At 31.2% G+C, this 15,663-nt stretch overlaps 1 protein-coding gene across 1 annotated transcript in view; it reads left to right on the top strand.

Annotated features, from left to right (window-relative positions):
* LOC106460760 (protein polybromo-1-like) overlaps positions 1-15,663 on the top strand; it is a 171,348-nt gene that overhangs the window by 147,764 nt on the left and 7,921 nt on the right. Inside the window, 6 exon segments of the mRNA XM_022387753.1 lie at positions 3,675-3,797; positions 3,979-4,273; positions 4,980-5,034; positions 5,872-5,964; positions 7,873-7,931; positions 9,127-9,246. Coding sequence (XP_022243461.1) covers positions 3,675-3,797; positions 3,979-4,273; positions 4,980-5,034; positions 5,872-5,964; positions 7,873-7,931; positions 9,127-9,246 — 745 coding nt within the window.

A 15,663-nucleotide genomic window follows, 5' to 3' on the forward strand; every position in this document is an offset into this window, starting at 1 on the left:
AAGAAGGGAGCAAGTTGCACGTGGGGAAAAAACGTGCCTGATTTAAATGTCACACCTGAATGCTCACATCCTTTTAATTATGTTTGAAATTATGAACATTGCTCAACATCATGAAAATTAAACCTTATTTTCAATAACCAATCCTGAAAAATATTTGGGGGTGCTTAACTTTTTTCCAGGTGTATATATTAGACATTAGAAATATTTTCTAACAAAGAAGTATGTATTAGATTGGTTTGTATTTAAGAAATAGTCTGTATTAGAATTCAAGGAGTATTAATTTACTTGTGAGCATCTAAAAAAGTAATATAAATTGATCATTAAAAAACTTGCTTCTCTGTCTGTAACCAAGAAAACAGTCAAAATTGGACATAAGGTGATATGTTTAGTTTCCTGAACTTAAAGAAACCTGTGCTTTTGATTATCTACATGCATTTCAAATAATTTTTGTAGTTTTGTTCTGATGCTTATTTTTCAGCACTGTTAATTGTCCCATCAGTTGTTTATGATGATGATATATTTTCAAATGCTGCATGATACCTCTCTATGTGGTGTATGCAATCCTGTCGTTACATTAGTTCACAAGGCTCCCGTCACCAATTATTGTTATTTAACTTCTAATCCCATGTAAGGTTTCCTCTAATGTAGGATCTTTGTTTCTCTTTGTTATACGTTGCAGTTTCTTTACAAGTTTTTTCAGAGATACAGTTTAAGTAGAGATTAAATTTTTGAATGTTCAGCATATCCAGCATAATAAATTATTATGTTCCAGTTTTTCATGTAACTACTAAAACTTCTAATTCTCCTTTGTTTGATAAAGTTTCTGTACCTCTTCCCTTAGATCTTTGAATATTTTTCGTGTTGTGGAACTTACTCTGAGTTCTCTGCCAACTTCATGAAAACAGTCTATTTTGGGTATTTCTTATGGATTTTGTTACTGTTGAATGGGTTTTTGAGAATGCTCCTTCGTCTCAGGAAGATCTTTATTTCATCTATTGCTGATTGTTTTTCTCCTCCTACAAATATTATGGTGTTGGTGAAGCCATATTTGGAACAGGGTAAAATCTGACAAGTTTCTTCTTTTTGTCATTAAATTCCATTTTCTGCTGTCTCAAATTCTACAAGTTCCTTAAGATTCACACAATATGAATTCCTTAACTTTAACCTGAAGATCTTTCCCTTTGAAGTCTGGATCTAGTATTCTTTCTCAGTTTAGTCATACTAGGAATACTTTACACCTCCTTATTTATACAGACCATGTTTACCTAGTTACTTTGCAAATCTTTTTCAGCCACCAAGAGCTCTATTGTATAAGCATTCTTCCTTTTCAGCTTTCAGGAGTTGGTTTGGCTCAGTGGTTAGCATGTAAGACTGTGGATGTGCAAGTCCATCGTTTGTCTCCCATTCTCACAAAAAAATAAAATTTCTTCTCTACACTTTGAGGCTTTTCTAATCTATCAGTTTAAAATTAGGGACAGCTAGTGCTGATAGCCCTTGAGTAGTTTGAAAGAAAATCTAAAAACAAATTAACTAATCTAGCTTTCATTGGTAGTATATTCATTTCAATGGGTTATTTGCTTCTGAGATATTCTATCACAATATCCTTCTGTCTGAGGTTTGTCTTCTTTTTTCTTGAATGAATTATTGTCATCTTCCATATCACAGCTAGCAGGTTTTTTTTTATCTTGCTTTTTCACTGGAGTCTTGATATATATACACACATGCTAGTTCAGAGCTACTATCATGCTTCTTTGCTAACTACATTCATCTTTTCCAAGAACCTTTTCCTGTGGTTTTCTTGCACTTCGGGAATTATTTTACTTATATGCCCATTTCATCTACACTGGGATATTGTGTTGATTCTTCAAACTCTAGGCTGCTCTGACTCTATCTGATTTTCATTACACTGATTTGTATGCCATTAATGCTTTGAGACCTGTTTATCAGAGATATGCTTAAACCACGACTTTTCTTTTGCCTAAGACTTAAATAAGTGATTTATTTGGATGATATAAATCCTTTTTCTTTCAATGAAATGTACAATTATTGTGTCTGCATGGTTATTTTATCCAAAACTGATGTTTTCTTTATCGAATCTTCTCAACTCTTCATCCACTAGTTAATTAACTAATAACAGATTTAACACCTGCCACTTTTCTGATTTGAATGTACTATTCATTTATAAAGTATATGGGGATCTTTATGGCTAGTTACATAATATTTTCTAATTCACATCACTTTAGATTTGCCACCTGTTAATGTTATTGACAACAACTTCTCATTTTCATTTCGTAGAGAATGTTATTTGAGCTTGTATATGTACCTCTCTGAGTAAGTTTACATTCTTTTATATTCACCATGTTGCCCTTTCATTAGCAAGTGGCTCCACCTCACAGGAAGAGCTTTTACAGACACATTCAAGAATTTAATAACGGATACTTTCACATTCCTGCAAAAATGAAAACAAAAGTGCCATCCAATGGAGAAAGACATGGCCTGAGGTTTCAGACATTTTCTTCCCTCAAATGTGAACATACTTAAAACTTACCCTCTTTGTGACTGAAATTGCCTTGATGGGAAAATTTCTTTTTTAGCAACCACAATGTATCTCTTAGCTGTTCCTTTTAGAGCCATTGTTTTATGCCTTTATCATATGGATAGGGTCTGTTTTAAAATGTTGTCTATAGTAGTATTCACAAGTGTCAATAATTGAAGTTTTAATTCTGTTAGATATCTTCCTTATGTATCATTCTAATTTGGGGGGTATGTCTGTTCTGATGATTTTCTAGGTTACCAGTCCTGTTGCATATAGGGAGATAATATAAAATGAACCTCTGCTGTCATCCCTAATCCCTCTTCTCAATAAGCATGACTTTGCACAGGTGATTATAGCCCTGCATTCATATTAAATGCAATCTGTGTCATTCTGGCTGACATATGGGAAAACACTATGACCAAACATGGTTACATCCTTTATATGGTTAATGCTTCTTTTTCCAAGTGAAGGAAGAAGCTGTCTAAACTTTTCATCCTTTTTCAATACCCTCCCCTTCATTTTTCACTGAGGGGATTCTGGCTACACATTTATCTGTAAGAACTGTATTTGAAATCTCTGTTATTTATGATTAAAATAAGTACTTGCCTCTTGATAAATGCATTCTTACTATTCCTGTTCTTCCTAAAAAAGTCTCTGAAAAAGTGATAACAGAAGCTTATGTTAGAGGAGACCTTTCTGTCCATACAAGTACAGGTGGATATTGTTGATTGATGGAAAAGGATCTCTTTTGAACTTTGAGATAATTTGTTGATAATGAGTTGATGTCACTTGTTTAAGCAGAAAGAAAGATGGAGGAAACTTGACTAATGATACTTGGATAAATTAGCTACTCATCCACCTAGAGACATTTATTTATTTAACTTTTATCTCATTTTATTGCTAAACATATAGTTTTCAATGTTTTAGAACTTTGAATAATAACATTTCATCAATTAATGTTGATATCTGATTTTATGTTGTCATTTTTTTATTGTTTTTATAAAATTGTCCTGCTACCTTTTCATGAATCTCTTTGTTGATAGATTTGTTACATTTCTTGTGTAAAAGTTTTTGAGAAGAAATACATTTGATGTTTGCTTAAAATTCTGTATTGTTCTTTTTTTTTTTTTGTTTCCAGACAAAATCTGTCAAAAGAATAGTCACAGGATACATATTATTTGCCTGTGAAGTTCGTAAAAGAGTTGTTACTGCTAATCCTGATCGTACTTTTGGGGAAATTAGTCGTTTAATTGGAGCAGAAGTAGGTATTTCATAGTTCTTATTCATTAAATTGTTAAAATTTCACATTTCTTATATTTTTTCTTTTATATATGTTCTTATAAAAGTTTAATCTTTTTGTATACATTATATTATTTTTTGTCAACATTACATTCTATTTCTGTCAGTTTCACCTTCATAATGGTAGGTTTTCTTTTATTCAGTGGAGAAATCTTCCTGCAGCTACAAAAGCAGAGTACGAAGAACGAGCTCAGAAACAAAATGAAGAAATGGCTGCCAAGGAAACAACGGAGAGTGGGCCTCAGTCCCCAGCCTCAGGACATGGAGATAGCAAAAGCAGTAACTTGGCTGGAGCAGAAAAAGGAGAGAATACTGTGTATGAGTGTTCTTGGGATAGCTGTGATCACCAGTTTGAAGATCTTCAGGATCTTATTGATCATCTCTTAACTGAACCAAATGGTCATGTTCACTTGACCTATAAGGGGGCAAAGGGTAAAGGTGATGATGTTGTGTTGGTTTTATATTTTTCTTTATAAGCATAATCAGTATATGTAGCTACATACATGTGAGTTACATTGTATTTCATATAAGAATTTTGCTCTGAATTTAAACCCAAGTTGCAATTTTTTATTTATTTTTTTCACAATGCTCTACTTGAGTGGCCAGGTTATCTCTCATGATATTTGAATATGCTTTGCTTTGTTTCAAACAAATTCAAACTCGCATAAAAACTTTCTTGCTAAAAACCAAACTTAACACATTTTAGTATAAAGCTAACATTAAAGTCTAGTGACAAGATTTCTGATGTCTTGAAATAATATACTACCCACAACACCACATTTAAATTTAATTGTCAAGATTATATTAAAAGAGCAAACTTGTATTTCCATCAATCATATTTTATAGAACAATATGACAATTCACAATTCTTTTATTTTTGAAATTCTTAACACGTTTGCTGCCACATGCCCCACTGGTGGGTCACAACAGACTTTTATATATGGACCATGTGACACACCAGTGGGACACTTATTACAAGTGGCTTCAATGAGCTAATTAAACATAGTATAGTTACCCATATAAATATTAGACACCTGGGTTAAGTAAAAAAAGAAAAGTGTTGTTAGCACTAGGGTATGAATTCATAATACTACTGGTGGCAGTGACTTTTTGATTACTAAATTACTGACGTTTTAACCAGCAGAGGGAGAATACCAATGTTTATGGACAAACTGCTCAAGAATAAAGAAAGGAGTACCGTAAGCTATTTCTCTTAATATAGTAAATTTATCTTGAAAGAATTTTACACTTGATTTCTGTAGTAAATTTATATTATGACTTTTTGTACTTAAATAATTTTATAAATAAGTGAATTTAATTTAATTGTTATGTGTACTATTTTATCTTTCTTTGTCTTTTAAGTGGTTTCACTAATTATTAGTAATTTAGCGTGTGATTCATTCTAATATTTCCACAACTTTGTCACATGTTCACTACCATTGGTAATTGTTGTCTGATTTTTGATATTTCAGTGTCACCTAACAATGTCTGTACAGTAGCTTTGTCTTTTAGATGACTTACTAAAATAAGTGTATTATGATTTTGTAATGATCTCTTGAAGTAATTCCTTTTCTCTAACTTTGTCTGTTAGTGGTTTCCTTTTACACTAAAAAGCTATGTTCTGTTAATAATGTTCATTACATAAGTAGCTTTCTTTTTCACACCAATTGCCTTAAGAGTTTTACTGAACTCTAAAACTTTTATGTAGGTTTATGTTATAAATGCTAAAAATTGTGTTGAATGAGCTAAAATATAAGACAGGACAATCCATCAAGATAAATGAAAAGAGAACTATAGTAGTAGAAATTTTATCAGTTTCCGTGAAGAGAACATTTCAAGTATTACACAGATTTGATATAGTTTTTCTCAATACTATTTTTTCTTCTCATAAACATAAGCAGATGAACAATGGTGTTGCCGTGAACCATTTGATATAAACTGATGTTTAGATGTCACGGTGAAAATAAGAAAATACTGCTAAAAATGTTGCATTACAAATCATGTAATTTCAGTTGAACATATCTTTTATTATGTAGGCCTTTCCCTAGTTTCCAGAGGTTGTTAAGGCATCTAAAAGAAGTGCATCTTAAAACATCCTCTAAACAAGTGCTTCCTGAAAACAGAAATAGGTATGTTGTACAAAGACTAGAATACTTCACTGAAGTTGTTTGAGTAGCCATATAGTTCAGGTTTATGAAGCTAGATTATATAGCACCTAGTGTAATCTATACAGTTCAGTTTTACAGGATATTAGATTTATAGATACACATTATGTAGTCAAAATAGCTCAGTTTACAATGCTAGATTTGATAGCACCTAGTGTAATCCATGCTGTTCAGTGTTAGGTTAATAGGTATAGGTCAGATAGCTCACACTTACAGAGCTTAATAGGACACATTGCATATAATCCAGATAGTTGAAGGTTTAGAATGTAACACATAATGTAATCCATTTAGTTCAGTTTTGGAGGGTGAAATTATGTACAACACATAATGTAACCCAAGTAATTTAGATAATGTATAATCCACATAGTTCAGTTTAGACAATTAGGTAAATAAATAACACATAATGTAGTATCTCAAGTTTACAGGGTTTAGATTGCCTTATATATATATATATATATATATTGCAAACCATAGTGTCTGTCCGAGCATTCGTCTGTCTCCTGTTTACAGTGGCTGCTTCCCATGCTGCTTTTGAAATTATGGGAGAACAGGCATGAATAATGTTGATTTTATTATGCAAGCAGGATATTCTACACTAAGTTGTTAGGAATTAATCACACTATCATTTACATTTCAAAATGTGACATAACTTAAAGAATAAAAATGTGGATTTGCTATATGTTATTGTTGAGCGGCTCTTAGTGTGACTAAAATGCTCAACAATTACTTTTCACAGTGGGCATATAAGTACCTCATAGCTTTGGCTCCGAGTGAAACCAAGAGTGCAATAGATATGGTTATATAGCACATAATGCAGTCCATATAATTGAGTTTTAAAGAGTAAAGTTATATAACATAATGTTATCCAGTTGCTTCAGTTTTAAAACTCAAATACAAGTTGAAATTAAATGTATTTTTAAGTCTGTTCTTAGATTAATAATTCATTTTAAAGATGTGATGCCTATAAATAAGAATTAATTTGTTATCTATAAATTTGTGTGCCATTTCTGTGTGGAGGAATATGTAGGCTTTACTACAAAGTGGTTCTGAACCTGTATAAACAAGCCTATTCCAGGAAAGATCAGAACTCTTGAAGTTTTGCATGGCATACCTTAGAATGCAGTATGCCTATCATCAGTGAGATCTTTGATAGTGAGTCGAGCTGATGGTGGAAACAGTTATGACTTCAAGAAATATGTTGCTTGTTAATCTAAAACCTGGATTAAATCAGCATAGTTCAGAAGTAATAATCCTCTTTATAGTGTATACTTCAGCTTTACAGTGTGAGGTGATAAATCCAGGTTATTTGTATAACACTTTAAGTGCAATCCAGGTAGTTAAGGTTTACAGGGTTATTTATATAAGACTTTAAGTACAATCCAGGTAGTTTAGCTTTACAGGGTTAGTTTGTATTACATGCTGTGTGACTGAGATATTTAAGGTTTTTTTCACTTAGAGAAATAGAATAGCTATAGAAACAACTACGTAATAGTTTTTATTTATTTGTTCATCTTTGAAGAAAGAATTAAACTATTGCAGATTTATGCTTTTGTTATGAACCTCTTCTCTAGAATATTCTTTTTTTTTATATATTTTTAGACAGTGCTTTAATGTTGATTTTTATTTCAGTAGTGATAGTTTTTTACTTGAGCTGGTTTTAATCCTTAATTTCTTATCTCTTGTTTGTGCTACTTGTAATATACTCAAAGCAACTATGAAAGGTAACATAAAAATTAGGAATTTTATTAAAAAATAAAATTGTGATGCTTGTTTTCTTCAGCATTTTGTACTTTTTTAAGAAAATAAATAAAGGTTGGACTTGTTTTTTTTTCTATTCTTACATTTAAAAAAAGAAACATTTCTTCTCTATAGGAATTTCTTACCTTCCCAACGAAATGGAAAATCTGGAAGTAGTACAACACCTGGATCAAGTGAGTGTCTGGAGGTTAAAGAATGTTGAAACGTTATTATCCTGGAATCTTCCAGTGTTGTAGTTAAACAATGACTTGTAAAGAACATACATAGTTTAACTAAGAGTGATTTTAAGATAGTCATTAGAGAAAAAGCTAAATAAAGGCAGTCAAAGTTTTTTGTGGATCTTTTGTGACCCACATATTTTACCTTAATTGTAATGATATGCTACCATAATAATTTAATATTTGTATTAAGACATCACAAAATCCATAGACTCAAATTATGCTAGAAAAATAACAAAAACTTGTATACATTGAGTGAAGTTTAATTTTGATTAAACCAAAGATAAGCATTAAACCTCTAAGAACATGTTCTTTCACTTTATATATTTATTTTCTGAATTCTTTAGGAGTCTTTAATATAGTCTTTATATTATCTCCTTATATATACATGTGTGTGTGTGTAAGTGATGTGTTTTAAAACTCAATCTTCGTAATTCTCTTCTATTTTCATATTCTAAAATCCAATAACATTTTCATTATTTTTTCATTCATGTTGACAATTTGTACAAACTAGTATATATTATCAACTTTAAAATTGTAATAGTTTCCTTTTTTTTGTGTAACTGTCTGCAGACATATTTTTTTAGTATGGTCAAAACTGTTACACTTGATAAATGTCAAGAATTTATGAATTCTTGTAGTCAAATCTGCGTAGCCACAGAAAAACAAGTGATTACTAAAATGACTTATGTTGTCTCACTTTATGCACACGTACTATGAAGAATGAGTACTTTATCATAATTGTTGCCATTGCTAGTGGATGTATAGAAACTTAACATTTAAAGGTGTATTTTGAAGTTTTATTCCAGTTTCAACTGCTACAACATTTTAATAACCTCCTTATCTGTGAAGTGAAAAAATAAGCCATAAATTTCTAAAATAGTGTAAGAGACTGCACATATCAACAGTTGGTATTGCATGGCAAAAAAGTTGAAAATAGTTGATATGGTTTTTATATTTATTCAGCCAGCATGCTTTCTTGTTTGTTTGTTGTTTTTTTGCCTTTGCTCTGTCACTTTCATTTTCTCACTTTTTTCTAATCTTGTTTTGTGAAAAATAATTTGTTGTTGTTGCATGTGTTTTCTTTCTTTTTTGTTTTGTTAGTTTTTTTTTTTGGGCATGATTAAAATTTTGTTGGCTGACTGCACAGATTCAGCGGCTTTTCTGTCGGGGCCCTACTCAGGGCAGCCTTCTGGCCCTGGAACACTGTATAGTCCTCAAGCTACCCCAATGTATCCTGGAATGTATTCCTCACCTTATGTAACACAAGGTAAGTAGCTTGTTACCACAGGTTCTTTGCAGAAACTAATTTGTTACCTAACACCAGGTAAGCAGCTTCTTACAAGGTTATATATTTCTTCAAATGCTTCATGTTTTTACCAGCTGTATTTATTTTTGTGGAAGACAGTGTATTACACAACACAACATAAAAAGGTGTCTCTGTCTTTGCAAAAGATAAGTAATTATTATATAACGTCGTTAAAGAAGCTCCTAATCAGCTGTCTATACCTCTGTAAAAGGTAACTTCTAACAGAAATCAATTAACAAGTTGTGTCTGTCTCTGCAGAAAACATCTTATTACACAAGGTAGAAAGTTTCGAACTCTATCTATTTGTTATATGGCACAAGGTATAAAGCTACCAACCAACAGTGTATATCCCAAAAGAAGATACCTTTCTATATACCAGAAAATATGTTAAATATGTAACACAGGGTAATAAGCTAATTACCTGTGCCTGTCCTTGAAGCTGATAACTTGTTATTTAATATAAGGTAAGGAGCTTTGAACAAACTATGTTTGTCGCTACAGAAGAGAACCTGTTTAAAAGGTAGCACAGGGTAAGAGGCTTTCTAATTACCTGTGTTTATCCCTGAAGAAGATAACTTTTCACATAACAAAAGGGTAAAAAGTTTACAGTTGGTTCAGTTTACTTATCAAAAAGTTGACTTGTGACATAATGCAAGGTAAGGAGCCTTTAGTCAAAAGTCTGCAGAAGCTTATGTGTAGGATACCACATGGTAAGAACATCTGTGTAGCAGTTTGTTTTTATTTGCAAACTTAGTTGTTACATAACAAGTGAAAATTAGCATTTAATTAGTTATATTTGTCCTACAGAAGATTACTTATTACATAATCCAGAGAAGAGCTTTTAACCAGCTGTATTTTTGCTCAGGAGATAAATTATAGCAACATTCAATCAGCTGTAGAAACTAACATCTGGAAGGTGCTTTAAGCTCTGCATTTCTGGTAATCATGCTAGTTAGACATGTAGATAGATGTGAACTGCTTATTTTTTTAATGAAAAAAAATGGTATAATTAGTTTTGTTTTTTAAAGAATAATCCTATATTATTGATATACCCAGGAGGTTTTTAGTTAAAAACTATTTTTAAATTGCATTTTTAACCTTCCTTACAATCTCTCCTAATACAAGTTTGTGCACAAAAATTTAAATCCTTTGTTTATTCAATAGATAAACTAACAGTGTTACAAAATCTTATGCAATACTGTAGTTTTCATTCATTAGCATTTGGCTAAGTTTTGTATAAAAAAAAAGAATTTGGAGGTTGCATTTTTTCATGTTATGAAACACAAAATATATCACAGTTGCGTTACAGTATCTGGAATAATGTGAAGTATATGGTTTGACTTATCTCACTACACAACAATGTTGAATATTAAGAATTACCATAAGTATTGCATATTATTCACCAATGATTACTTTTGACACATTTCAAACAATGATTACCTCTTAGTTACTCAAGAATGTCTAGTCGACCCCCATTCCACTGCTTAATCTCCTCTATAAATGCTTGGTCATTTGGACTGACCTTGCAACCACCATGATACCATGAAACTATAGGTAATATAACTTTTAATGTAGTAAGTGTATCTTCGTATAATTTGACAAGCTTTTAGTAAACATTTCAAGTCTTTTGTACACAGAAAATCTGATTTTTTTATTAAATATTTTTTTACTAAAGACTTCTCTGTGAATATATGGAATCAGAGTGTGGCTCAGACTCTGGCAAGTTTTAGTGAAAGATGATTTTCATGTTAAGATTTGAAAATAAGTTTTCATCCTACAGTTTTCTAACTTAATTTGCATAACCTTTAGAACCTCCTCAATGAATAACAAAAGAATGACTGATTGCAGGTTGTAACAGAAAATTATAATAGTTTATTCTAAACAGCCTTGGGCTCATAACAGTTTACATCTGTTTTCATTTAATTTTATTGCTCTTTGAACCACATTTAACAACAAAGCTAACAATCACCCTGCTAACAGCTTGAGTTCGTAATCTATTGAGAATTTTTTTCATTTATGTTTTTTAATTTAACCTAATAAGTTTCTAATTTTTACATTTTAGTTATTTTTATAAAAATAAAAATATATATATATATGTAAAAAAACAAGAAATGAAGTACTTGCATATTGATCTTCTACTTTCTTACAATCAAAGTCTTGATAATAGATAACTAATATTTGGTAAGATATTTCCAGTACTTCACTGAATTTTAATTTATTTCAAATATTAAATTTAAAACACACAATAATAACATGCACACAGAATACCTTTAAGTGTTATAATTTAATTGTCTTTTTAATTAAGCTATAAATGGTTTAAAATAATTACTTTGGCTGGTTGAGGTGAATCGACAATAACAAAGAATGAAACTATAGGCCAAATAATTCAAAACCTGTGTCAGAATGAGCTATCTATGTCAGGAATTCAGTTCTCTTTCTATTGATTGTAAATAATGTGATAGCAAATGTCAAACATAATAATTGTCATTTTTGAAAGACAGTATGTAATAGGAGGGTGTAGCATGTGGGCTTGACTTTGTGGTTTATATCTCAGTAATTCAAGATGATCAGAGGCTATAAAATTAGACTGTCTTGCAGTATTGAAACTCAAATAATGGTAGAAAGAACATCTAAGATGGGCAATTTGGAGCAAAGAAGTGTCACATGGTACGGAAAAGTGAAAACTGAGAACTTATCTGAGTATTTCCTATTGAAATTAAGAAATAAAAGTTTAGATAATACAAAAACTTGAATTACAAAATATGTTTTGATGCCATGTTTATTGACATACATGATAATAAGATAGCTTAATCAAATTTTGAATATAACTTTGTAAAACATTGTGACGTTCACTTTGACCTACTCATATTCAGAGGGTTAAAACTGGACTAGTTAGTTTTTCTATAAGGTAGTTAACCACAATGCTTAGTCAGTTTAGAAGATTCTCCCTGATATTTCTCACTGCTGAGAGCTAAATTTCTTGATTCTTTTGCCCATAAGTTAAACTTATTGCTTTGTCTATTTTATAATCTATTCAGGCCCATCTTCCTCTTATTGTCTTCAGTTAAATCAGTTAGTCCATGTACAAGTTAATTAATTAATCTGTTTAGAAAATTCAATCAAGCTACTTTCATGTCTTACAGCTAAATAGCTAAGTTAATCCTGTTATAAGTTAGTGCAGGGTGCTGCTTAGTCAGTTTAAAAAGTCCATTGGGATTCATCATATAGTTTACAATTAAACCTGCTAATCCTACTGCCACTTAGCTAAAAATGCTGCTTAGTCAGCTAAGAAAACCCATTCAGGACCATCTTATGATTTAAATGTTTATCCTTTTATGAGTTAGTTAAGCGTGTTTGTATGACACTATAAAAATTCCAGTTAGGACCATACTAAAGTTCATTTCTTACTAAACTTACTACTTAGTTATTTTAGAAAATCTAGTAAGTTACATCCCAAAGCTTACACTGGAACCACTTGATTAAAGCTTGCTTTTTAATCATTTTTGAAAATTATTTGAATCCCAACTGAGAACTTAAAGCTGAAACAAAAGAATATTTTCCCTAATTAATTATTAGCATGATAATTTAATTTAAAAAGTATGACCAAATCCATCCTACAACTTATAGCTAAACCAGCAATGATCTTTCCATCAATTAGTTATTAACATAGTAATTCAGTTTAGAACATATAACCAAATCCATCCTCAAATGTGTAGTTAATCTAGCAATAATCTTATCATCAGTTAGAAATGAATAAAAACCCTATAACCCAAACCTTTTCAAAAGATGGGGCTTTCTTCAGGGGCAAACTGAAGAAGAAAGGTCCATCTTTCAAAAACGCTCGGGTTATAGGGTTTTATTAATTTCTATCAAGACTTCTTGAACCTATGTGTTTTTCTAACATCATGAACTTTCCACTAGTTAATTATTAATATTGAAATTTGGTTTGTATAATATACCCAGGTTCATCCTACAGCTTATACAGAGGTTGAGTATGTTATATTAAAATGAATTTGAAGCACCTCGTTAGTCCATGTTGTCATGTGAGGTCATGTTCTGTCTGATAACTGTGCATCTTGACAATAGTCCTGCATTACAGTTTTCATTCCAAAAAGCTCTGTCATAAGGCTATCATGTCCAAAGCATACCTATCCTCTTCACAACTTCCCCATAACCCATCTCGTGTATGAAGACGACTGTTTCCTAATCCTCATTTAAACAGTCTGATTGTACAGAAATTCATTGGTAGTCCATCCAACAACTTGACTGGTATATGCTGGCATTGAATAGCATGACTACCCATTTCATTTTCCATCTGCTTTCATTGTTCAACAATTGAGCAAATATATATCATGGAAGCAAATTGTATCACTCTTCCAGATGGAGATCCTTCTTTATTATGTTGCATACTCTTGCCTGGAGCATGTAGATAGCTGTTACCACTAACCTCTGTGTTTTAAGATTCTCACATTTTACAAGATGCCACACTTTTCTTACCATTGCTAGGTACAATTTGTTGCAGGTCTCTTTCTGGATGATCCTGGTGACCCAAGTTGATTCACATTGTTTTGTTTTCCCATGCCATTAAGTACAAGGGATATCCCCATCTTGGAAATTCTAAATCTCTGATCTGAACACATCTTTATGATCTGAGTGTAGGAATATTTTGCATTAAAAAGGGCCATTGTATGCCATTCCCAAAAATGATCAACGATCAGTGGTATTACAGTACTTACAAAAGGCCAAACATTGTCAAAATGTAGTTCTGATACATACAGTTCCTCCACGACTTTATATCAGTTGTGGTTGTAATAGGATTTACTGATTTGCTTATTCAAAATCATTGTAACGTACCCAACCTTCAGTATATGAACCAATTGGTTCTTAAAGGCATAAATAGTTGATAAATGAAGTGTTAAATTAGCAAAAACATTGACAACAAGAATGCGTTACAGAAGACTTCAATCAAAAACACATCATCTTTTCAAAAGTTATAATGTGACAGCTCTTACTGAACCATTTAAGAAGCTAATATTTTAATTTAACAAGTAATTAGTACCACAAGCCTCTTCATTATATCAAATAACATAAAACTGACCTTTGATCTGTACAAAGTAACTTGGCTGTGTTTTAGTCGACGAGTGTTTTGCAAAATACAGTCACAGTTCAATTATTATACATTATATATGTGTATAGATTATTGCTATTTTGAAATAAGTTCTTAAACATATTTTCCCTAAAACATAGAACAGTAAATAAAGAAGTAAAGCAAACAATTATCTCTTCTAGTTACGACCTTTGTACTCAGTTGCTGTTTGACATAGGTTGCTAAGCCTTTAAAAATTTTGCACGTGGAGGATATCAAACAAAATAATTTTTTTAGGTTTTATATATATATATACATTTGAATAACTAACAAATTGTAAATTATTACATCAATACCATAGAATTGCACTATAATTTATCAAGCTTAGTAACTAAGATGTATTTTATTCTAAAAAAATATGAAATTTCGAGCACACTAAAGACACACCCTACCTCCTTGAAATTATGGTTCAAAACAAAGAAATGGCATCCTAAGAATTTAAAATAGCCAAGAAAGCCACTAGGGGGACATTCTGAGCTTCTGATTGGTTAATCATGTTATATATAGAAGTAAGTGTATATAAAGGACCATTTCCAAAAATGGAAAGAGGTGGGTGGGATGCCTTTGTGTTTCATTTATTACATAATCAATATCTTAGCAAATAGAAAATTAACACCTTCTTATTTTATATTCTAGTTTGTCAGTATCAGTAATTTGAGTTCTTAATACGTACGAAACTATAGACTTAGTATTTTGACTTAACAAACATCTAATTTGAAAAAGTGCTGCATTCAACATACCATGTGACACAAAAAAATTTTGTTTTTTTAATACTTACTTTTAAATTAAGAAATTGAGTAATGTATAGTACTTAAATTATCAGTGCTTTAGTAGCAACAAGGTCCTTATAAAACTATCATCTGTTGGTGCAACAGGATCTCTATCAGAATGTATTTTTCCAATCGTACTAAGTCTCTGTAAAGTACTTGCAGCCTGTTCTGGTACCTAGGCACTTATAAAACTGCATGTTACTTGTAGTAGTAGTAGTTTCTACACAAAAAGTAAGTGTTGTCTCTCATTGTAACAGTACATCTATAAAACTGCGTGTTACATGTTGTAGTAGTAGTTTCTATATAAAAAGTATGTGTTGTCTCTCATTGTAACAGTACATCTATAAAACTGCGTGTTACTTGTAGTAGTAATATCTATATGAAAAGTATGTATAGTTTTATAGATGTACTGTTACAACGAGAGACAACATGTTACTTGTAGTAGTGATATCTATATAAAAA

Source organism: Limulus polyphemus, unplaced genomic scaffold, assembly GCF_000517525.1.
Source record: "Limulus polyphemus unplaced genomic scaffold, Limulus_polyphemus-2.1.2 Scaffold35, whole genome shotgun sequence".
Classification (NCBI taxonomy): Eukaryota; Metazoa; Arthropoda; class Merostomata; order Xiphosura; family Limulidae; genus Limulus; species Limulus polyphemus.